The following is a 25,946-nucleotide window of genomic DNA, read 5'->3' as shown; positions in this document are numbered from 1 at the left end:
GACGTCTTTCTTTCACCTCAAGGAAGCGTCCTCGTGGTCTAACCCAGACACTGATTGTACACTGAGAACGGAGGACGCGGCAGATCATTTTCAACACGTCCTCAAAGCTAAACGACAGGACAGGTCGTCTGCCGAGGACTCCAACACGATGTCCAGTATACATCCGAGGACAGACAGGGGACAGGTCAAAGGAGGAAAGTGAACTATTGATCAGCCGTGTTTACAAGTCCAACATCTGAGTCGAGAGCAGCTTCAGCTTACGGTCGATTACGGCTCATTAAGTCTTCAGAACACGGAAACTTCAAATACACGTGTGAAAATGTAAAACACCAGCAAAACCATGAATAAATGCAAAGCAGAGGAGGAAATAACTGAAACAACGGCTCATCACAACACCTGGCAGCACAGCGAATCTCAGACTAGATGTAAACAAAAACAAACAAACAAACAAACTCTGAACGTTTCATTCATGCTCTGCTTCACGGAAACTGTCTGAGCTGCAGACGGATCTGCTGCTCTGTGCTGTTTTCTACCTGCCGTCTGGCCAAAGTTACACCTGACAGACGAATCGTAGAGTGCACTGGACGAGTGGGAACGGGAGGAGGAGGAGGAAGAAGAGGAGGAGGAGGAGGAGAGGAAGAAGAGGAGGAGGAAGAGGAGGAGAGGAGGAGGAGGAAGAGGCAGGGAGAGAGGAGAGATGCTGCACTCCACTCAGACAATCTCTAATTAGAGACAATAATTGTCTTCCTGGCAGTGGAGTCTCTCAGGGCATCTCATATTGTGTGTGTGTAGTTGTATCAGTGTGTGTGTGTGTGTGTGTGCAGCTCTATGCATCAGGAGCTTGTTGCTAGGACGCTGATTGCCATAGATGCTGTTTGTGCTTTACAGGTGATGAAGAGGAAGATGTGATGACTCTGCAGCCTCAGTGATCTCTCGTCCATTAACATCAGACTGAAGAGTCCTCGTCTCCTTCATCATCAGCGTCACGAGGGAGCTCGTATAAATCAGGTTAACTGTGTGTTTAAACAGGAACTTGACCTTTAATCCACTTTCTGAGTCTGTAAATGACAGATTTGTTTTATTAGACTGACTGTCCGTTCACTCTGCAGTCAGATGGCAGTTCCAGATCAGATGATGTTCACTCCATCCTTACAAAAATAAAATAAAATATGGAAACACAGTGAGACCCAGGAGGTGGAACGTCGTCCACCTATCAGAAGGCCGGAGGTTTGATCCTCGGCCCAGCGGTCTACATGTCTCAGTATGTGAGGGTGTGTGTGAATGTAAAGCTGGTGATGAGCATCAGTGTGTGAATGTGTGTGAATGGGTGAACGATGAGTTTGAGAGCAGCTGTAGCAGCGTGCAGACTGAGCTGTGTGTATGCAGATACATGTGAGAGAAGCATGAGTCACTGTGCTGAAAAACAAGAAGGATGGACCAATGAAAACACACCTGAAGCACACCTGATGCTAAGCTAAGTGCATCTGAACCCAGTGTGTTGGAGCTGCAGGCTGTCAGGATGTCACAGAGGTCAGTTTCAGGTAGCACCTCCAGCTCAGCTTCAGCCTGAGCTGATGCATGTTTGTGTGTCGTGAGGAGTGTGTGAGCCAATCAGAACGTAACGCCTCACTCTTTAGACGGAATCTGGCTGTCTGTCATGTGACTGCACACACGCTCGACTTTCAATATGTTGACATCATTACGATTTCTCTCCTGCTTGTGTTGACAGAATAAACAGTTTTCTATGACCACACACACACACACACACACACACACACACACACACACACACACACACACACACACACACACACACACACACACACACACACACACACACACACACACACAGAGGATATAGAGGGCGAACAGACTGTGGATGAAATCCCTCCTTTGTCTGTGACTCCCAGCTGACGATGCGTCACGCTGTAACAGAGACACATGCACAAAGAGCACAAACGGACGGAGACGACTGGCTGAGGCCCCGCAGGCGGAGCTCCGGCTCACGTGTTGAACTCTTAATAAGCACCTGCGCTCGGGATCTAAGTCCAGAATATTCTACACTTTCTCAGAGCTTAATTATGCAAACGTTGTGTTAAATAAAGGATCAGTGTGACACAGTGACAGCCGTCAGGGTTTGGTCTGTGGAGTCTCTGATGGACAGATGTCTGTCTCCGTGCTGGACATGAATACACATCAGTCTTCACCCACAGACCTAAAGACGGATCATAAGTGAACTCTTCTAAACTCACGCTCAGAGGGACTCAGAGGGACCTGCCGTGCACGCATGGATGAGCATTTCAGACATTTTATGGACCTTCTGTTGTACGTCTGCTTGTTTCTTGGTCGTCCATCACAGGAGGGACACAAGGTCAGGATGTAAACACTGCCGTCGGCACGTCGTACTGGCTGAAGCTACAGACTCGTCCCTGGAAAAAACAAAACTTTTAACTCAAGGTCTCTAAACTATGAGATTCGGTTAAAAGTTCAAGAAAAAGTGTGTGCGTAATACTTTTTCATTTCAAATAATCATTTAAAAAAGCCCTTAATGCTGCCATTAATGACCGTAAATCAATTTCCTGTCTTTAAACGGCGAAGGATTAATTAAACAGTAAATGGATTTAACTTTTATTTCCAAATTAAAATCCCAGTTAATTCATCTTTCCTCCTGCAGAGTCATCATTCTGAAAGGTTAGTCTGACTCAGACCCTTCATATAACAAACAGTTTAAACTCACTCACACACACACACACACACACACACACACACACACACACACACACACACACACACACACACACACACACACACACACACACTTCACTGAGTGTGTTATGCAAACTGCTCTCGCAGACGAGCCTCATTATTGTTTTGTGTGTGAACAGTCTCTCGTTTAATGCCCATGAGCACTTTGGCTTCGGCTCGCTCTGAAACAAAAGACTTCCTGATATTCAGCCTGATATTTGTTCAGGTGTCTGAAATGAAATTCTGTTCAGGTGAGATTCAGTTCAGTCGGCTTCCTGAACCAATCCACAGCTCCGGACGAGTTTCCTGTGTGAGCAGCTAACTGGACTGAGATGTTGTGCTCTCCAGGAGTCAGAGGCACGTTTGGCTTGTTGCATTAGATGTTTGGGAAAAGCTCATTAAAGCTGGAGAGCAGGACTTTCACATGTGAACAAACATCCATTAGACTGAAGCCCTCAGCCCATCAGGCCAGGTACACGTCTGTGCATATGTTTACAAGAACAACTCATGTTGATCAGGTAAACCGTTAAAAAAATGTCTTTGTACTGTTTTCAGCTGAATATATGTCAGAGAGTGCACTCTGTTGTCTTACACAGCGTCCAACATGAACGATTCAATGATTTTCCTGGAATCTTCACAGTTAACATCGACGTAAAACAAAGTGATGCAGAGCTATTTGTGCTGAAGTGTTTGAATGGTATGGGTTCCTCACATCAGCACTGATAAATGTAAAAATAAAACTCCACACATCTGTGGCTGATTTTGCATCACATTGACTTTCTAGGCTCAGATGTGTGTCGTTTTCTGAGAATATGAACCTCGAGTCTCTGCTGTGGTTAATATCTGATTTACCAACGAAGCAAAAGTCAAACTTTAGTGACAACGCTTTGAATCTGGAATCAAACTTTCCAGGTGACCACAGATTCAAAGGCACGGCACATTTTAAAAAGCAGATCCTTCACTTGTGAAGGTAAACACTGCAGCTCTCATCCACAGCCTGGATTCAAAGTTGTGCAGAGGCACCACAGTCTGTGTGTACCTCCAGTTTCTGAAAAGCTCCTTAGAGCAGGATTAGGATCATCATTGTCCACTGGCTTATGATAGGACAAGGATTATCTTAGTACAAAGATATGTTTAGCAACACATCCCAGAACTCCCACACCCACACCGGCCCTGTATGCCGGCACGGAGCTTAAAGACTGTGGGCTCCACCGCACTGACAGCATCTACACAATTTAAATCCCAAACACTCCTCAGTGCTTCAGCTTTGATCCGCGCAAGATTTTCTCCATGTGGAGCACAATGTCAGCTGTGATGACACAATTACACGATGAGAGGAAGCGAAGAGACGATCCACAGCTCGACGGGTACCGCTGCTCAGCTGGTCCAAACTTCAACGTGCACTACGTGGACACCTGAAGCCTCCCACGCACAGACACTGAGGACAGACTTTCATTAAGGACGATAATCATGGTCTCACCACCAAGTAGATGTCTTTTTAAGAATTGAAAGAAAATGATTGGTTGTGGAAAAACCTTCAGCAACACGTTAGCAGTCAAAGAACAGTCTGACGTGCGTCATGTCTGGAGGGGACGTTTAATATTTACACATTTCATATTCATATATTTAATATTATGCTTCATGAGCGACGAGGTGTCCAAAACTTGACCTGATGTTTTTCACACAAGCACGATCATTCTGACTGTTCCAAACATTAAGATAAGATAAGATAAGATAAGATAAGACCTTATTGATCCCACAGCAGGGAAATTAAGCTGTTACAGCCAGCAAGTATGAAAAAAGCAAAAACAGCATCAATTAAGACCAACTTCGTCTACATGATTATTGCAATAAATTAAACGTGAATTGGAATTACGTTTGCAATTAAGCTGCTTCTTTTTCTTCTAGTTTCTGCAAATGAAACAAAACTAAGGTGGCATTTATTTTTCAGCTTTGTCTTTTACTTTGGGAATGAAAAATACTTAAACATGAAGCAAGTAATAATCTCTGAAGCATCATCCTTCAGACAAACCGCAGTTAACCGCAGTGAAAGTATCACAGGCAGCGCTGAAATGTGGTGAGACTGAAGCACATATCAGATTATTATTACTTGGGTAAATGTGGTGTGTGCACGTCCTCAGTGAGCACCATAATAACCTCTACACATTCATGTGCAGTTCGTGGCTCAATTATCTCTAAAAAAAATAATTCATGAGAGACATGGATGAGCAGAGGAGCACGGCAGCTCATGACTCCTCTGACTCTTAAATCAATCGCCTGCTCGTGGACATGCGGGACACACAAGGACAAACAAAGAGCCGGAGGAGCAGAGGTCCAGGAGCCAAGCCGCTGGTTCAGGTGTGACGTTATTAAGAAAAGCCAGACCACCCATTCCCCCCTCGAGTCAACGCCGGCCATCAGTCACAATGACAAGCGCGAGCACATTTCTAGGATGGCCGAGAGACAAAGAGACAGAAAGCAGAGCGGGACGGCTGAGGGTGGTGAGACTGGAGCGGAGGGAGGGACATATATTATCACAGACGGCTGGCCTGCGGCGCTTCCCGCTAAAAATCCTAAACGGAACAGACAGACAAACACAACCGTGTAAAACCATCTCAGCCACCATATGGCTCGGGGGAGATGTCCTTGCTGTGTCCCTCACAAAAACTCCCCCCTCCCTCCGTGTCTCCTCAGTCCTCCCTCCACAACCGCAGCCCTCCTGTCTCTCTCGTTTCGGTGCTTTTGAAGTCTGCTGGTGGCGGCGTGCCGCTGCTGAACGCCTCCCTGAACCTCAGGCTCATCTGGATCTGTGACGGTGGCAGAGGTCACCTGAGCCGCGCTGATGGCGGCGAAGCATCGGTAACATTTAAACATGTTTATGTCTTTAAACTCTTAATGGGAGGGTAAACGGAAGCTGAGATCCATTTGTCTGTAAACGTTAACTGATGTCTGTGAATACTGTGAGCACACTCCTGCATCACCGCGCTCCACTCATCACAGGCACACCTCCATTTTTACAACCAGTCAAAACAGGCCACAAAATACACTTTCAGTCATCTTTTTAGAGAATATGTTTACATTTCTCAAACATCTCAAAGCTGAAAACATCACGATGCTTTTCTGTTTGCAGGATGCTGATTGAGGATCCACAAAAACAGACACAGTAAACTGCCCACGACCAAAGTCCCGACTGGAGCTCGGCCTCAGTGCTAAGAAAAGCAGACCCTGATCCTTATGGCTGCAAAGACTAAATCAAAATATACTTATCTGCCTATCCATCAGTAGCATCTGATTCCTCACGCATCAACGAACTGATGGCTGGCTGCACACTAAGCTCTCACTAAGCACTGGTTAACCAACCATTCCACCCAGGCAGACTAAACGTTTGAGCCTCAGCACCTGAAACCTTCAGCAGCTCTCTGCCAACCTGCATATTTCACTCATGCACAAACATCAAATACTCCAAACTATTTAGCTAATGCTAGCTAGCAGTTTGCACCCCCACAGCTGCATGTGTGTACAAATTTATAGCAAACTGAACGTATTCATGGCTGCAGGATGTAGTAAAAGAGAAGCTGATGGAGAGAATTCAGGACGGAGGGTAAAGAGAAATATTACTGTTGACGTGACGGAGCAGAACCATGAGTACGACATGTTGAAGCTACGTCCTGTGTGCTCGTACAGTGACTCGTCTCTGAGGTCAGAGGTCACAGCGCAGGCAGGGTGGTGGCTTTCTGCAGAGAGAGAGAGTGTGTGTGCGTGTGTGCGTGCGTGTGTGTGTGTGTGTGTTCCCTCTGACTGTCCACACACGCCCAGCCACGCTTGGCCACATTAAACCTCTTCTACTAATCTGCCACCTCGATTAACGCCGGCTAAATAAGGGACACACAAAGACACATACCTACTGTACGGCATCCACACACACTCACACACACACACACACACACACACACACACACACACACACACACACACACACACACACACACACACACACACACACACACACACACACACACACACACACACACACACACACACACACACACACACGTGCTTTGGCATTCACTCGTCCAGACATGCTAATCTCTCCAGCTGCAGATTGGAGTGTGTGGTAGCCAAGGGCCGACCAATCAGAGCACAGCATCACCTCTGCAGGAGGCGGGAGCTCCACCATAGACGGTTCATTAGGAAACGGAAAGCTGCTGAAGCAGAGCCATCTCACTGTAAGCTCCCTGATTTCAGCTGCTGTTTGTTTTCATCTCTGTCCAATATTGCCTACTTGCTGTCTTAATAAATGACTTTTGGTTCAATAACTCCATAAGTTTGACTCAATCTTTCATTCAAATTAACTTAAGCACCTTTACTCATCACCCAGCAGCTGAAATGAGACTGTAAGAGACCTCGGGAAAGCATTTACAGCAGCATAATTAGCTCTGCAAGCCGGCTTATTGGATGCAGCGCAGCGCTGACAAGTCCTAAACAAACAAAACAGCCTTAAAACTTAAATTTTAATCAAGCTCTCTTCATTATGCTGCAAATTCTCAGACTCCTGCAATTCAGAGCGAGCATCTCCGAGTGTAATTCCTTAATGAGTGCGGGGGGAAAATGACACAGTATGTTAATTGCCTCATACAAGAGGAGTGCAAACATCTAATTTAAGAAAATGAATGCGCGCGTGTGTGTGTGTGTGTGTGTGTGTGTGTGTGTGTGTGTGTGTGTGTGTGTGTGTGTGTGTGTGGGGCTGCTGTGACGGCTGTGAAGGCAGCAGAGGTCAGGAGGAGCCGTCAGCTAACAGCCGAACTCTTACAGATCAGAGTAATCTGCTCAGAGCCCGTCTGAGCCGGCAGGATGAGGACGAAGCTGGCAGCGCCACGACAACTTATGGACCAGGAAGTGAGGCGACATCTGTCTGTGATGAGTTTCAATGATGCTCCGACAGCAGATGAGCAAAGTTTTACAGAGAGGCCGATGGACGGGACGTGTTCACCGTCAGCGAGGCGGCCAATGAAAAGACTTATTCTGAGGTGACGCTCGTGACGTAGTTTATTTCTACATTCAGCCTTTTTTTGCGCATCATTCCTGTTTTTATCTGTTTCCTCTGCTTATCTGATGAACTCCTGACTGAAACGTGTTACACTTCATGTTCCTCTTAGGACGCATTAAACAGCTGATTTTGTTGTTTCTACATATTTTTTACTGCGTGTAATTAGCTGTTTCACAGTAATCACATTTCCTCTAACCTCCGCTGGTTTAACTTCTGAGCTGCAGTGGAGTGTACTGAAAGGGGTGTGTCAGCGCACTGTGACATCACTGGTGGGCATGGCCACAGGTGAGACAATATGACCCTCTGATCCACAGTGAGGTCACAGGTGGAACAGATACAACGCTTTCAATGAGAGGTGAAGTGAAACATGGCTTTTTATAGTGTCAGTATGTTGCTCTGGGGTGTTATACGGTGGCCTGTGAGGTCAGAACAGCCAAGGCACACAACACAGCAGCTAAAGCGACCCCTGTGACCCCTGTGTGTGACTGAGTGTGGAGATGTTGAACGTGCAGCTGGTGAAGGTCTGCAAACAGACAGATTTTTAAAACAAGCTCTTGGTTTTAATCAGTGATCTGCTGCGACAGATTGAAGGTGGGCCCGAGGACAGCCATGAAAAATGGATCTGAGAGAGTCGGCGGGGAGGACAGGACCTCAGCGTTGTCCTTCTGGCTGTCTTTCTCTCTTTTCATTTGTCTTTTGACTTATTTATCCACCCGAGAGGCGATATTAGCGGTGGTGGATTTCAATATACAACCACACACACACACACGCACGCACGCACGCACGCACGCACGCACGCACGCACGCACGCACACACGCACGCACGCACACACACACACACACACACACACACACACACACAGAGTCTTCAGGGGCGACCCTATTAGGGAAAAGCAGAGACGTCCTGCGCAGCCCGTCTCTGCGCAGCAGCATTAGAATTTCAAAGTAGCTTCTGATTGTTTGATCTCAAATCCAAAAATGATTGTTAGCTCTAAAAAGGAGCGTGAGGAAAAAGCAATTAACATAAAGCCGTGCTTCTATTAATACCCGCTGCCTCTGTAGTCTTGTGGCTGGTTGTGATCCATAATTAACAGTGAAGAGATCCCATTTTCACCTTCTGCTGTGGTTCCCCACCGGACCAGCCCCCCGGAGAGCAGAGAGGAGCGAGCAGACGACGCACTTCACACCGCTGCTTTACTCCCTAATATTACAACGTGACGGGACAGGCAGCGGCAGGTATTTCAGAGTATGATGTGTCAGCACAAAGCTGGCTTCATTCGGAGTGTGAGGCGTGTGAGCGCTGTACAGGTGCGTCGTGTCACTGAGCCGAGCTGCAGGTGACAGAAGCTTTGGATTGAGACATTTTGCTCTTTCGCTGTGAAACAAAGCACCTGTCAGCGTGATGTCACCATGCTTTTAATTTGTAATTCTTTGAGCCTTTGAAGCAGCACTCTCATTTAGTTTCACTTATTTTGGGTCCTTCTCACCACATCAAGACGACTCTATGGAAACCCAGATTATGTCAAAGCTTTTCTAACTCCACAATGAACACGACTCCTCGGATACCTGGACGGCCGTTTATGCTTGTTCCTGGGTCGGAAAAAAGAAGTTCTGCTGCTGAAGCTTCAGCCTCAACTAACGCCAACAATCACTCGCTGCTGATTGGACGGGGCAAATGAATCCCTCCTCCAACCAGAGCACGGTTTACACAATATCACACGTCAGGTTCACAGCTCAGACGTTCTGAAATCTACAGAAAAAAAGAAGAAACCAGCGACAAAATGTCTGGTGAGCCTCCATCGCTGGCAGAAACATCTGAATGAAAACCAAAGTTAACACTGATTCAATTTCAGCTACCAAGCTAGCTTCACCTGCTAACGACTACGTCCAACATTAGCCGGCAACGAGGGTAATCAGTGGAATCACACGTTTGTACGAGAGTTTTTCCTGTTTCACTGACATACTGTTCTCAGCTGAGCTGTGACATCACAGCATTAATGTGAGAAACCTTTTCCTGACAGAGGCGAAAACAAACAGTACAATCTCTACTTGCTCCAAAGAATCTCCTTAATCTCACACAAGCTGATCAGTAACAACTGCTCCTGTATATTACAATAACAATATCCATATATTAGGTAAATATGACTGTATTGACCGTCTCTCCCGCGAGCCCCGAGGCGCCTGACAACTGCAGTTTGTCTCCATAATAATCAGCCGAGAAGTGTGCACCAACACGGCGAGATGATGAACACACAGCACTCGCTCCATTGATTAGCATTGTTAATTTGTCGCTCGGTGGTGCAGGGTGAGCGAGGCTGAGGCCCGCTGAAGGGATGGGGTCTGCAGAGCTCGAAGGGACGGCTGACAGAGTTACGAGGACGCCGTAAAGGGAGGAAACAAGGCTTTTTATCTGTGTGTGGGTCTGGCTGTGTCTGACAGTGTGTATCTGCAGTGGTAAACAGAGGTCTGTGTAAACTAGAAGCTTCAGCTGCTTCATCTCCTAACAGCAAACAAGCACTACAAGACTCAATGTCAACATGTATCTGTCCAGACTTTTTAAAGATGTGCATAAAATAGATTACTTTAATAATGTCTGATGTGGTTTTTCCATAAAAAACAGTTTGATTATCTTGTTAAAACCCTTAAAAATGACATCTACTCCTTCTCCCTCATTCAGCTGTTCAATGGAGGCTTTAACTGTCCACGTCACACCTTCCATGTCCCCCCTGAAGCCCCCCCTCTGCACGTCATCCACAGCGGGTTTATCTGGCAGTGAGGTGGTGCATACAGCGCAGTGAAAAGGCAAGGTGTAGCTCAGGTTTTCACCAACAATGTGGCCCAGATAGCAGGAAATTGCCGCTGATGACAAGCTACCAACCTGTGGTTTTGTCCAATTACACCAACTGAGACAAAGAAAGTGGCCTTTTGTCACAGAAAGCTGTAATCTCACTGGCTGCTCATAGAAAGGTCGGCACCAAACAAGGCGAGAGTGGAGCCGGATTGACCTTTGAGTGCAGCATCGAGGTAGAAAATCCAAGTTGGTTTAGCATCTTCGCTCTCTCCATCACACAACACGCTGTGATCCTACAGACAGCCTGAGATGTTTCTGTGCTGTAGAACGACTCCACAACACTTCCACCTCAGCTCGAAGACACGCTGTGCTGCCACAACCACACGGGTCACTCATCAGGAAAATGGAAACAAACGTATGTACGTACGTAAGTGTTTGAGCAGGAGGTCAACAGCTAGGTTTCCATCCGAATGTTCTGCAGATTATAACCGAACTTTAATAAAAAAGGCAAAAATCTTTCCGTGCGCTACCATCAGCGTGGCGACCGTTTCCCTTCTTTCGTCTTGTTTCACGACCAGAAACTAAAGCTGGTCGCAGCAAAGGTCGAGTGAACGGAAACATAATGATATCAGACAGAAGCCTGATATTTCGATCATTTATCTGCTTGTGTTTCAGTGTCAGTTTCGGGCTTCTCGGCTCGTTAGCATCGCTCGCACTGCGGCTCGCTCGCTGAGAGCAGCTGGACTCAGTGGTGGCAGTTTTAGAGCAGCTGAAAGAACAAATCCAGAAAGAGTTTCCTGCTAATCTGACGATGGACTGGCGGAGAAAACGAATTAAGTACATTTCTGAAATGTCATGGTCTGCCTCTAAGGTTGGCTGAGTGCCATTACTCAACGAAATCTATTAAATGTTTTCTCTTTTCTCTTTATTCAGGCACTGCGTGAGCTGGCTTGAGGTGAAGGATCACACTTGGAGGGCACTCCATTTCCTTCCTTTGTGCCAGTCTACATGAATTAATTATGTGATGAAAAAAGGAACCAGTTTCATTTCCAACAGGACATCAACTGGAGCTGATGAGGGGAAGAAAGTGAAGTTTAATGGGCAGATTTCCTGCAGTGAGGATGTCTCCTCCAAGGCAGAGGTTTCCATCTATTAAACCCTGTGTTTCCTAAAGGGAGAGATGGTGAGAAATGAAAGAGGCAGAGACTGACAGAAAGACGGAGAGCTGGAGAAACAGCAGGAAGTGGTGTAAATAAACCAGCAGTGCAGTAAATGCAGCATTGCGGTTGTGCTGCGATACGAGAGCGGCTCTCATAAATAATGCAGGCGAGCGTCGGCCGGCCGGCCGGCAGCTGCTGCTCTGCTCCTCACACGGGGAGAACGAGGCTAAACAAACCCCTGCTGCTCCGGTCACAGGTGCTTAACACACATCAGAGTGCAGGTTAACAGTCATCACGCTGCACTCACAAACACAAAGAAGTTCACAGACAGCACACAGAAGAACAGCACCCCTAAAAACTTGGCATTTCACCCGGAGGAGGCAGCAGAGACGGATGAAGTGTGAGATTCTGTCCATCCGTCCATTATTCCTCCAAACATAATCAAGAAATATATCTACTAATTTTGGTTAGAAAAGGTAGAAACTGGCTGAAATCAGTCAGAAAAAAAGATCTGCACAACCTGCAGTTTCACAGCAAACACAGGGGTGCGTGGGCAAATACAATCCAGATAACAGTCCGTCGAAAGCATCTGCGATCTGAACCGTCTTCAGCAGAAATATGCAAAACTTCTCCTTTCCTTCATTTTGTCTTTTTTTTATCCACACAGACAGTAAACACAAGCCACAGCCACAGAAACGTGACATCAGCGCATCTCACTGAGGCAGAATCACATGAAAGCAGCAGATTTCTGCATGATGCCAGAGCGGGGGGGCAGAAACCAACAAGTGTGTTTAAGCACTACAGTCCCCTGTGGAACGTGAGAGGATTACACCAATAAAAACAGACTATTATCATCTCTGCTCATAAGCAACACTTATTCCTCCCCGATGACTCAACACAAAGAAAACACACAGAAACATTAAACAAGAGACCACGAAGAGGCCCGAGCCAAGGCAAGCCGTGTGTGTGTGCGTGTGTCTGTGTGTGCGCGCGCGTGTGCCGTCTGTGTGTGCGTGTGTGTGTGCATGTGTGTGGGAGGGGTCGGGGTAGATTTGAAATGAGACGGCATCTGTTGAGGATTTAAGTGATATATCACTCCATTCCACTTCGTTTAGCATCACTTCGTCTGAGTTAATTGGTTCATGAGGAGCACTAATTAAGGGGGATGGCCTTGTTTATCGTCACGGCGACGCTCGTTAAGTGGAGAGATTATTTTTTCTTCCAGGACTGGTGACATTAACCCACCCTTCACAACTGTGGGTGAGGGGGTGCGTCAGGGTTTATGGACTTCAGCCTTCGATGTGACAGCTCGTATGTACAGCAGCACACACACACAAACGCACGCACGCACACACACTAGAAGATGAGGTGTCCTACCTCTCTGCGTCGGGAGGCCCAGCAGGTCTGTTTGATTTTCCAAACCACAGCAGCGACCAGCAACAGAGACAGGAAGCAGCTGGAGAGAGGACAGGGACACAATCAATCAATCAATCAATCAATCAATCAATCAATCAATCAATCAATCAATCAGAAATCAACGATTGCTCAGCAGTCCAAGTATGCAACCACCCGGACGAGTGACGCAGCCAATCAGCAGCCTAAAACAGCCACTTGAGGCTGGATCCAAAGCGAGTGAATCCCCATAGACCCCCACATTAAAGCTTTACAGCAGAAATAAACATGTTTGCAGCCTGGTGCAAAGACTGGTTTGGTCTCTAAAGTTAATTCACAGCGACGTGTGTTTGATGCCTGGCTCAAGGACCCCTGTGCCCATGGACAGGAGGAGGCGGGAAGGAACCGCCAACCCCGGGATTAGCAGCCGACCACAGGAGCCTTTCTAACCCGACACGTGGAACGATTCGCTAACGAGAGAGGAAGGAAAACAGACTTGTTAGCGTTGAAACTCAAATGTGTGTTTTTCAGTCACGCCTGTTCTCACATTTGTAACACTGAAACTCTGGAGCTCATCGAGAAGCGTGAGGAGCTTCACAACCATCCACAGCGAGGCCTGAAGGAGCGTTTTTATCAGCGCTGCAGTCCTGTAACGCGTCTGTGTACTCGGTCTGGGTTCAGACGCATCGTGTGGATAAGCTGACAATCATCCGACACTCATCAGACTTTCCTCCTGCACCTTTAGTCTCAGTGGACACAGAGTCCAAACCTGAGCAGAATGAGGCGCTGGCTGCCAACAGACTACCTCCATGGAAACTCGTCCTGACACCTGAGTCGACTCACGGAGGAAATTTCCTCTGAAAACGGTGAAAGAAAAGACCAGAAACATTTCTGCTGCACAAACAGATCTTTGCTGTCTGCTTGTAAAACACTAAGTGGACCCGCTCTCCTCTTCCAGACATGTTCAACCTTTTAAGAGGGCGCGAGTCCAAAAGGCCGTGAGCTGCTGCTTCTCACTTCATTTGGGTGGAGATTTTACATTTAACAACATGTTGCAGCTGCACTTATGGAGGCCGAGTCCAATTACAACCACTGGAAGCTGCTGTCATCCACAAGGAAAGCATGAAATCTTAATAACACGTTGTCAGGATCACGGTGGCCTTTATGGTCGTGCTTTTGAAGTTTGGCTTCTGTACGTCTTTGAGCCATTATGCAAACATTGGGCAAGTTCTGCACAGCTTATATCTCCACTGAGGAGACGCTATCTGCAGATTACGTCCTCTCAGTAACACTGTGTCTCATGCTCGCTGTAGTCTTTGTAGTCGTCCTCAAAAAACACCTTCAAGAGCAGAAAGGAAAAAAAAAAAAAAATCACACAACCACAATGCGACCATAGAGGAGCACGGTCACGCTCATTTACTGCCCTCAAGCTCCACTTTCTGGACAGCAAAGACGACAAAGGAGAGAAATTCTCAGGACGTTTGTGGCGAGATACAAAACCGCGGTGACCACAGGCAGCTGGGGATTTTAGGACAGCAAAGGGCAGCGAGAGGTCAACGAGGGACATGATGCTCGCGAACAAAGAACAAGGTCTCACACACACACACGCACACACAGCCTCAGAGTTCAGTGTCTGCAGGGCAAAGTTATCTGGCCAAACACAAAGCTCCTCTCTCAACCAGAACTTCTGACAAGAGCTCGAAACAAGCGCACCCAAAGACTTAACAACAGGAAGTGCTTGAGAAACTGCTGAGGACAGCAGCTCTGAAACAATCCTCCTCTTCATCCGTCTGTGTGCCAGTGTGTGTGTGTGTGTGTGTGTGTGTGTGTGTGTGTGTGTGTGTGTGTGTGTGTGTGTGTGTGTGTGTCCTCCTGTGTCTCTGAGGATGACAGCTTTGCAGAGGGCATTAGCGCCGTAATGAGCGTGACATTTTCAGACCCGTCTGCTGAAGAGGCCGCAGTCACGGCCTCGTCGGTCCACGGCCGACCTCTGAGCCGCATTCAGACACACGGCGGCCAGGAAAGCCCCTCCGGTGACGAGGACAAGATGCTCTTTGCTGCTGCCGGATGAAAACCTTCCGGTTTCAAGACTCCAGCTGCTGAGTTTTTCAGGGCGATGTGACAGAGATGATTGGACGGCGTTTTCCATGACTCACTGTGACATCGTCACCGTGTCGTGATGTGCGTCTTTAAACTCAAACCAAACAGTTTGTTTCTCAGAGAAATGATGTCAGATCAGGAAACGCTCTGTTTGCGTTTGTGGACACACGCTTTGATGAGGACGTCTTGTTGGGCAGCCGAACGCCGTCTCCGTATGAAGCTGATCTTTGTTCCTCTGCTGCTCTCTCACTCTGCCGTCTGCTGGACGTCACTTTGCAATGCGATTTATGGCGTCGGTACGTGGTCTATAAATAAATATATTTTCTGCCTTCTTGAGCAATTACCCCGCTCAAATGTTCACGGGCTCAACAGGCCGGACATCAGACCGCCAGGACCCCCGCTGCACTGAACATTACCCAGAACAATTACAGCAAAGACAAATACACTCTCTAACTCCCCCGCAATGATTTTCCATCATCCGAACACACCTTCTAGAAACCCTCCTCTGGCTGGGACTCAAATCCAATCAGGCCCAAGATTCCCCGTTCAGCCTGTGTTACCTCAGCTCCCATTAATGGGCCACAGGGCCGAGCTTAGCATCTAACCAACGGAGCGCAGTGGCTAATTGTCGCTATTACCAAGGCATTAGGGAGAAGGAAAAGGGGGGAGGAGGGGAGGCTGGGAGTGTCCTGTGGGTTTGTTAACACTCCACTGAGCCTCTTGATAGGTTCAGGTTTAGACTGTTCAGCCACAGGTAATAGCAATTGAACTGATTAAACAACCAGGGATTGTGGGTAAGAATGAGTCTGTGCACGTGTGAGTGTGTAGACGAGTGTGTGCGAGGGTGTGTTCCTGCACACAAAAACCAAAAGCACAGCACACACACAACACAGTAACACAAGCACACACACACACACACACACACACACACACACACACACACACACACACACACACACACACACACACACACACACACACACACACACACACACACACACACACACACACACACTTCCTGGATACTTACCCGAACCATAACCATCACCACTACCTGCCTTATCTTAACCTTAACTTAAACCTAACCTTAACTCAAGTCTTCAGCCTAAAATGTAATCGTTTACATCATGTGGTCCTGCATTTTGTCCCAACAGTGCGAGTAACACGTGGCGCACACACACACGCACACACAGGGAGCAGAGTGAAACATCTGAAGCCCAGCGGGCAGAGAGGAAAATCAATAAGCTATTCGTTGAACATGAGCCGCAGATAGAACACAATGGCAAACAGCTCTCCATCTGCACAGGCAGCAAATCAGCTCTGAGAGCAGAGACGTGTCCCGAGCTGCGGGTCCAAAGCTCACCTGTCCTCAGGAGCTGCGTCTTTTCTGACTCCTTTTTCACTTTTCACTGGATTTTTTATTTAAGCAAATGAGGAGCTCTGAACTGAGTGACAGACACATCACATGACATCCTAATCTTAAAGGCTGCTTCCTAAAAATGGATGATTCAGAGTTTCAGTTCGGAAACTCTCAGTCGATTTCACATCGTCTGTTAAAGTGTCTCACTGTCCACAGACCAACACATGACGGCAAAGCTACAGAGGTGCACACCTGAAGCTGCTCACAGGTCAGCCTGAGGCTCAGGGCGTCCTGCGATGGGACGCAGGAGCAGAGAGCTCTGACAGAGACATCGTTCAGCTTGTGACGTCCCACTCAGTGGGGTGTTTGCATGTGGACATCCTGCTGGACTCTGCGATCTGAATGGCATCTTTCCAGTGTTTACCTGGACAGTCTCTATAGAAGACAAAATGATTGTCACACACGCTGCGCTGTGTTTCACGGATCGACGACTTCCACCACGGCAGTCCCTTGTGTTTCTGAACATGAGGCTGATTTTGGATTGACGAAATACGGCGTCTGAAGCTCAGATCTAAAAAGTGTCGGCCTGACACAAGCCTCTCTGCTAACTGTGCTTCCAAACACGTTCATTTCCTTTATGTTGTGAGAATCTGTAATGTATGATGATGATGATGATGATGATGATGATGATGATGGGCTCAGGAGGACATGGACAGACAGACACAGCGTGAGGTGGCTGCTCTGTTACTGTATCATCCAGGCCTGTAGGGGGAGCTCTAAGTGGAACAGCTTGATGTTTGACCTGGGAGAGATCCGACTTGACTGTTTGGCCATCATTTCTGAAGTTGCAGCTTGTTTGGGCTTTGCAGCGTGTTTGCCCTTATCAGCCACCGTAGCTTTCCTGATCTGAGTCAAGAGTCTGGAGACGTGTGGGTTGCTTCACAGCGTGAAGCCTCCTGGTGATTTTGTTCCACGTCCTGTAAATAATCTGAGTGAAAAGCAGCTCCAAACACAGCGCGGGTGCTGAACGCAGAAACATGCTGCTCTGCAAGAACAGAGTTAAAAACAAGCTGAAAAGATGAACTATGACGTCCTCGTCACTCCTGCTCCTCTACCTGCACACATGCTGCTTTCAAACAAAGAAGGTGCAGACGGATAAAAGAAATGTGAGCAATCAGGCTGAAGCCTCGCGAAGTGGAAGCGAACCATCGCAGGGACGGCCATTCTGAAAGGAAGTGGGCGAGTTCGGGAGTCTCATGAGCCACTTAGTGCTGAGTAGCTTCTCCTCTGTTTTGGCAAAGAGAGAGAGGAAGAGCGAGAGAGAAAGTGATTGCTAATCAAGCGAGCGAGAGCCGGGAGTAATTGGACAAAGCTGAACTGCAGTGTCACCAATTAGCATTTTGAGACTGTGGAGAGCGGAGACATAAATGCTGTTTAATTACGGCCATTTTCCTTTTTTCTCCAGATGAGAAAGAAATACATGAGGAGGAGGGAGGAGGAGGGGAGGGCAGTTTCAAACTTTTCAAAATCTTTGTGGAAGATATTTCACAGCTAATCACAGGAAGAAGCAGCTGGGCTTAATTTATTTCAGGAAAAAAAGAGTCAATATTTAATAAAACACGTCTGTCCTCTGGGCCATTACAGCTCTGAGTTTAGGCTTTACAATTATGAACAACACACTAAACGACAGCGCAGCCATCAAATTCTGCTGTTTCATCCGATTCTCCACATTTGAGGCTCATCTTGTTCCATCTGCCCTCATGTTTGCCCTGCGAGCTTCAGCTTTCTGGGACGTGAGCGTTCAGATCGCAGTGGAAGCAAATCAGCCTGCTGCAGCACGTCTTTACGTGGCTGCTGTGCTCTGGCAGACTGGTTTAGAAGGAAACATAACTGAACACGTCTCCTCTCGTGCTTCAAGCGGCAGGTTCGGCTGTGTCGGCCGCATCAAACTTTAACCTTTGACCTGGAGTCAGTGATGATGAGCGTGTTCCTGCAGTTAGCACCCTGACCGCGCTCTGGAGAGAGCACCTGATTGGTCAATGCTCAGGAACATGTCGTGGGAGATGTCACACTAGATGAGTGAAGACAAAATCAGCCACGACAAAGTCGGGCTGAATTCCTGCAGCCTGACGCCGCCATAACTTTAACCAAAGCTGAGATTTGCTTCAACATACAGTCACTATAAAAACACTGGACCTACAACCTCTCCTTCAATCACTGTTCACTACGCTTCACTTTGATATGTAAACACCGACTTAAAGCCGCATCATTTTTGGTGAATGCACTTTGAGTTTGATGTCCACACATCCATCGGACAGAGCAACACGACCAGCTGACTCATGTTTGCGTCCACCTGCTGAATGTTGCTCTGACTTCTCTGTTTTGGCCTCCAGCAACAGAGAGACGATGCGTCTCTTCAGCTGCTTGCTTTGCTCTTTATTCATCAGAACGTTGCCGATGCTCGGCACGGCGCGGGGCAGGTAGGCTGCTGTTCAGGGGTTTATTAGAGCTTGTTTGCTGCAAACAGCCACCTGCTGCTGCAGGAAATGAGGTTCATACAGTGAGGTGAGACTAAACTGTGCAGCAAATGTGCCGTACAGTCAAAACTTTGAGCTGAAGGAGCTGAAGGAGCTCCGAGGAGCTGCAGCTGGAGGGAGCGCTGCTACATCACATAGATCACACAGATCTCTCTCAAGATCCATAATGTTGATTAATAAAGTTTGAGTAAGAATTCAAAACCATTTTCTTCTCAATGAGCCTTTCGACACTGAGGTAATGTGACTGTTACGTAAGTGAAGACCTGAATACCTTTTCCAGCAGAGCACAAACATTATGTTATATAACAAAGGCAGTAAATAAGTCAACAAATCCAAAAAGTCCTGTAGCTGAAGCACATAACCTTTCCTCAGTGAGAGCCTGCTGCAGTGCGCGCACGCACACACACACACACACACACTGACACACACACTCTCTCTCTCTCCCGGCAAAACTCGACGCTGTCCCCTAGTGATGACATCACCCCTCTATGCTGGCCTAAAGGTCGCTGATGTCCGGAAGCCGGCCGTGGGCACAAAAACGGTTCACTTCCTCACATGACTGCACAGTGACACTCACACACACACACAGTGAGGAGGCCGCATGCAAACATATACAGGAAGTACCGTGTGCGCGCACACACACACACAGGCGCACACAAACTCGTCTGGTGCTGCAGCTGAGTGGCAGGATCTTGCCTGAAGACAGCAGACTTCATTCCAGACTTGTTCCCAAACACTCTCTCATTATATCCACTGCGTCTGCATGACGAGCCGTAACACAAACGTCTCACACGGTCCGAAAAATCCAAAATAAAAGCTCACTCTCCGTCACGCTGCTTCCGTTCGCTGGGGATCATCTTTAGGATTTGAGCATTAAACCTTAATACCTTAAACCTCATCAAGCCTTGATATTGTTGCACAAACAGACACGTCTCGACACATGGCAGGACGCTGTCCTGAATCTGCTTTTGGCCATCAAGCAGCTCCAGGATCATCAGGATCAGATCATCCAAATCACTGCTAATATCTAGTCATGGTTACAGATTTATTTGGTTTGCTAATTCTTCTGCTGCCACACCACAAAGTAAAAAGTACATGAAGTGTCACAGTAACCTGAGCATCCAGAGCAGGAAGCTCAAATTCATTACGGAAAACGACTTGGGCCATTCGTTTGGTGATTTGCATGTCAAAGGACACACACAGGATGTGAAACCTGCTTGAAAAGTTTTTTTTAACATCCTGAGCAGCTTCAGGAACGAAGCCAACAAATCAAAATCAAAAGAAAAAAAAAACAAGGGAAACGTGCTGCAGATGGAAACACGTCCACTTCAGCTAGCCTCAAACGCTCTCGCCTGGTCTCTCCCGTGTTTGAAACCAAGCTGTTCCACTCAGAGCTCCCCCTGGAGGCCTGGAGAGCCTCTGCTCTGCTGACTGCATGTCAGTTTATGTGCTTCAGAGTCTGTTTGCTGTGAGACTGAATGCAGCATGCTCTGTTTCTGGAGTCAGATGAGGTATTTTTAAATCAGTGGAGGATCTGCTCTTTCTAAGCATCCCCGCTCGCAGCTCGGAGTCGTCCCACTCTTCTGCTCGTCACCGCTGAGCAGATGCAGAAGGTCTCCGGAGCTGCTGTGGATTAAGTGTCCTGCCTGAGGCTGCTGCCACCTACTGTAACTCAGAGAGTTCAGGTTATGGCCCAGTTGTGCAAAGAGCCTCTGGGCTGTGAACTGCCGAGCAGCCGGATGCTCTGCGGCAAACATACAGTAAATATGACAGCGGGGAAAATGTACCTGAAGAAGGTGACGAAGAACTGCACCAGGTCCATGATGCTGTTGTGCTGAGAGAAAGCGATCTGGAAAATGGACAGAGAGGAAAAGACATGAAGTCAGTACAAAGTGAAGAGTGAAGAGCCGAGAACTTTTTCCTTTTCCTGTCTTTATGAACACAGAGGGAAAACTGTCCCATATTTGAACTCTCAGCAATTGACGAAATGCATATTTTTCCATATATAACATATATAATGTGAATATCCATCAAATATCAAAATGCCGTCACAAACCCAGAGCCTGACCTTCTTCAAAGGCAGCGAATCCTCAGATTTAAATGGCACCTCTGCTCCATTTATTGATTATCGATAATGACATGAGATGGACAAACCTCTGGTCCAGTCTGACCTGTTTTAATCTTCTGTCTGATTCACAGAAGAAAAGGCTAACTGTGTCTGGACGTCTTATGTAACGCCATGTTCCTCCACACAGCACAGAGAGGCAGAGGGTTATATGTTAAAAGTAGACTCAAATCAGGCCAGAGCTGCACGCTGACTAGCTGTGAGTTTAATAATTGCATATATCAAACTGAGGAGGAGCGAGTGTGTTCTGTCTGTAGGGTAGATGTTGTTTTGCACAAAGCAACAGGACTCTGGACTATACGTTCCCAGAATCCAGCGATCCTTATGTAACCTCGCTTTGCTCAGACGTGTTGCAGAGCGTCGTGTGAAAGTGATGCAGCGACTGTGGGTGAACATATTTCTTCCCTAAGGCCAGTGTTCAGACCCGTTACATAAGGCCAACCATGTTATTCTCCCAAATAGGCTCTCACATGTTCTCTGTCTGCTCATCTGACACACGCTGAGAACACAATGCGAGCCACCGGCTGCTGGGTTTGTGGGTTATTATGAGATTAGCTGCGAGGGAAAGGCTTCTGGCCTTTGTGCTCTCCAGCTCTCTGCAGCACTTTGTTCAGCTGAACTCAGACAAACCGGCTGGATGCCACGGCACCACTAAACCCACTGACTGCACCATCCATCACCACGTTCGCGGCGCTGGGAGGCTGCTGCGGCGTGTGGCTGCAGATCTGCTGCTCCGAGCCACAGACCTGACACGTGTTGACACCCTGCAGGACGTCTCCAAAGGATCAATTCACCCAAACGACAGACAGAAGCAGGTTGTGGACATTTAGTCCTTCTGGTATTTAGTCATGCAGGTCATTTCTGGTTTCAAGTGGTCAGATTTTAAGAGGCTGGGCTGTGAATCAGCTGCCTCCACTAAGATACAACTGAGACGTGACATCTGAACAACTGACCTGCTAACTGACGAAGAGGCCTTTCATGATTTGGGAGAACTGAACCTTTAAATGGACCGTGTGTTTTCCACGTCACTAGCGAGGCTCAAAAGCCGAACAGACACAATGTGTGTGTGTACACGCTCAAAGCACACACATCACACTGCGGGTTGCACCATTTAAATAAAAAATAAAGAAGTGTTTAACACATTTCCTCTTGTTTCATCAGCACACACCCACACTGCTCACACATGCCTGGAAAACTGCTCCTCACCTCTCACCTTATCTCATCCCTCACAATATAACTCTGCAATCTGTCTTCATCAGCAGCCGTGTGCGCGTGCGTGTATGTGTGTGTGTGCATGCGTGCCTGCACCTGCTTTGTGTGTCTCAGAGTATGAGACGTGCATCCTGCTGCTTCAGAGCAAAGTTTTGGCCCTCAGCTATGAAAACCTGAAAAACCATTGTTGTTCATGTCTAAACTCCCTCATGTTAAGAGGATTATTTATTACAGACATAATTGATTTTCCATTCACTTTACTGCCCTGTAGGTAAAAACAGAGCAGAGCTTTCTGTCGAAGGCTCATAGCATCCAGGCAGGAGGAGGAGGAGGATGTGCTTTCTGAGAGAGAAGCACACAGCAGAGCAGCTAAGCACGAGCGTGGAAGCTGGAGACCACGAGTGGACCAAAGATGGCCGGAGCCTGGAGATGTTGGGGCGCGCCAGCAGGGCTTACGTCTTATCTTAAAGGACAGTGTGCAGGATTTAGTGGCATCTAGTGGTGAGGTTGCAGACTGCAACCAATCGAATGCCCATCGCCTCCTCTGTGGAAGAGGACCGGCTCCCTCTGTGGATGTAAAGCCTGCATTCACGTTCAACACTGAGAACGTTACGTATGTTCATTATCTTCACTGCTTTCACTTTGTGACCTGCAGCGAGGTAAAAGAGAAGAAGCACTGAGGAGAGCGCTCAGATGACCGTGGACGAGGACATCCTGTTGTTTACTCAGCGTCAGATCTTTGTTTTTCTGGTAAAACGAAGTTCAGGATCTCATAATAAAGCTGCAGTGTCTCAGCGAGCTGCTTCGTAAGAAATCAACCCGCCTGGCAGACCTGCACTCTTTTATTCATTTTCACACCAGGACTTGAACAGACATGTATATTTCATTTTAATTGGCTTAAAAGTCGAACATTTTCCTTTATGAAACTTTAAGACAATGTGGAAGTGGTGCAGCGAGGCCGCCCATAGGCCGATTAGCATGTGACATCATCTAATCCTCATGACAGGAGCTGCCAAAGGTCCATTTAAACTCCGTGAAACCCCGGAGCAGCACTGAAGCTAGCCCACATAAAATCTAAAAACACTGATCACAGCCATCACCAAACGTCTGACAGCAGTGTATCTCACACATGTTCAGCGTGGGGACGCCATTAAACGGCCTAATAGCTGGAAAGGCTGCGTCTTTGTCTTTGGTGAACCCTCTGAGACCAGCTGAGAGGAGAAGAAAGGAAGAAATGAGGCAGAATGGGCTTAAGAGGTTTACCGGCATCTGTGCAGCAGGTAAAACGGCCTGACGGAGAAAAAGCTGCAGAAAAGCTGAATGTGGTCCGGAGGGACGGAGCATTAATACGGCATCAGGAGGAAAGAGCCCGAGTCTGCATTCAGGCCTCCGAAGCAGCAATTTACATCGTTATCCCCTGACAATATACAGACTCATTATGGATGGACACACACACACACACACACACACACACACACCAACTCAAGAAGAAAGTACATACATACACACACACACACACAGCCTATAATAAGATAAACAAGATAAACACCCAAAAAAACGAAAGCAACAAACAACTGTTGTAACAGGTACGACAAAAAACCACAAAAAACCACACACACACACACACACACACACACACACACAGACACACACACACACACACACACACACACACACACACACACACACACACACACACACACACACACACACACACACTGCAGCCAGCAGCCATCATTTCAGTTTATAACTAACAGCTGCAGTGTTCAAAATGAAACACACCCTTTACTCCCTGATCCACACCACTGCAGAGCCACGCACCCACGCACGCACGCACGCACGCACGCACGCACGCACGCACGCACGCACAGCGCAGGGTTTAACTGTCGCGGTCACGTGTTCACTAAAAGTGTGAAATTGTGTGCGAGGACTAAAGAGAGTCTCAGTTTGGTTAAAGTAAAACAATGTTTTAGGTTGCTTAAGATTTCTGTCCCACTGAGACAAATCAGTGTGTGTGAGGACTGAAAAACGTCAAATGTTGAACAGAGACAAGGTCCAGAGCAGGGAGTGTTGCCTTAATCCTGTAACACTGGATTATTTTTTAGCCTCTCGGGGGAACAGAAACAAGCTGTGAACATCAATACATCGCTATTACTTTGAAAAGCTGAACTTGATGTCCACATCCAGCAGTTGGACAGTAAATGATGATTCATTTGGAGTGGTTTTTCTGTCCACGTGGCTGATCTGAGTCCAGCATTGTCCCTCCTGAGGGACATATCAGGCTCTTTAGCAGCTAAACGCTCGTGCGCTCACCGGATTGTCTCGTCTTCTGTTTGCTAAGTGGACAGCGGACAGTTTTTAGTCACGTCGAGAGGCAGCAGGATTTGTGAGATCGCGCGAGCCGAGAATCAGTTTTCAGGCTTCAAGATGTGCTTGCGGCTGTCTGGACCAATCAGCATCCAGTGAGGCAGCTTTGATTTAGGCGTGATGACAGCAGGAGGAGGAGGAGCTCTGAAAGTCTGAAGGTTGTTCATAGTCTTGTATGAATGGACAGGAGACGTTTGTTAATCGATTATTTAAATAAAGGTTCACGTTCCAATGTGCTTTGGAAACACGTCTTAAGTCCAGTCATGAGATGTCTTCAGGAATCAGTCCCAGATCAACACACTGAGGAACTGTCCATCCTCTGAGGACCAGGACAGGGCTAAATGTCTCACGCCTGACATCTAAATGAGTGTCTCTGCTGTGCTTAATGAGGAGATGAGAGCTCATCCTGATACAAACGGAAACAGAAGAGATGCTGCAAGAGGACAGGTCAAAACTAAAAACCACAGACGGACAGAAGACAAATAAAGAGTGAAACAAGGACAGACGCAGACACTCTCACAGCGCAGCTGCTTCTTCTCTGTGGAGGATAATTGTTTTGAGATCAGGGGTCAACCGACTGTTCAGAGGCAATATTTTTTTAATTTCCAAGCTAGAACTGCAATTACCACAGGAGAGAGCATGAGACGAAGAGACAGGGACTGAGGGGTGGGAATGACGTAAAGAGGACTCCGAGGACCCCGGTCCTATAGAAGAGTCATTACTGAAGGCCTACAGAGACCCTCTGGGAGCAAATCCACGAGCTGTGACAGCAGTGGGCCGCCTTTTATTTCCCTGACCCTGAACTCAGAGCTGCTTGTTAAAACCTGGAATGAAAGAAAGGAGCTAATCAATGAGGGAAGGGAGAGAAAACGCAGAGAAAGGGAGGAGGGAGAGCAAGGACAAGTGAGACAGAAAGAGCAGGAGGACGCAGGGAAGGAGAAGATGAATGAAGGACTGGGAGACGATGAGGAGAAGCAGGAGAGACAAGGCAGCAGGATCCTTCATCCTCTTCACGGCTGCAGGCTGCTCACATCCACTGAGAGGAGGAGAGGAGGACAGGAGGACAGGAGGAGAGGGGGAGAGGAGGACAGGAGCAGAGGGGGAGAGGAC

The 25,946-nt window shown here is 47.5% G+C and overlaps 1 protein-coding gene across 2 annotated transcripts in view; it reads right to left on the bottom strand.

Annotated features, from left to right (window-relative positions):
* The window catches only part of atrnl1a (attractin-like 1a), a 206,239-nt gene that overhangs the window by 65,969 nt on the left and 114,324 nt on the right, over positions 1-25,946 (bottom strand). For both annotated transcript variants that reach the window (XM_070977907.1, XM_070977908.1), the window contains 2 exons: positions 20,920-20,981; positions 13,121-13,199 (listed from right to left, as the gene is read on the bottom strand). In XM_070977907.1, the coding sequence (XP_070834008.1) occupies positions 13,121-13,199; positions 20,920-20,981 (141 nt within the window). The remainder of the gene's footprint in view (positions 1-13,120; positions 13,200-20,919; positions 20,982-25,946) is intronic.

This window comes from Chaetodon trifascialis, chromosome 13 (genome assembly GCF_039877785.1).
Source record: "Chaetodon trifascialis isolate fChaTrf1 chromosome 13, fChaTrf1.hap1, whole genome shotgun sequence".
In the NCBI taxonomy this organism is placed as follows: domain Eukaryota; kingdom Metazoa; phylum Chordata; class Actinopteri; order Chaetodontiformes; family Chaetodontidae; genus Chaetodon; species Chaetodon trifascialis.
This window is presented reverse-complemented; position numbering and strand designations above follow the sequence as displayed.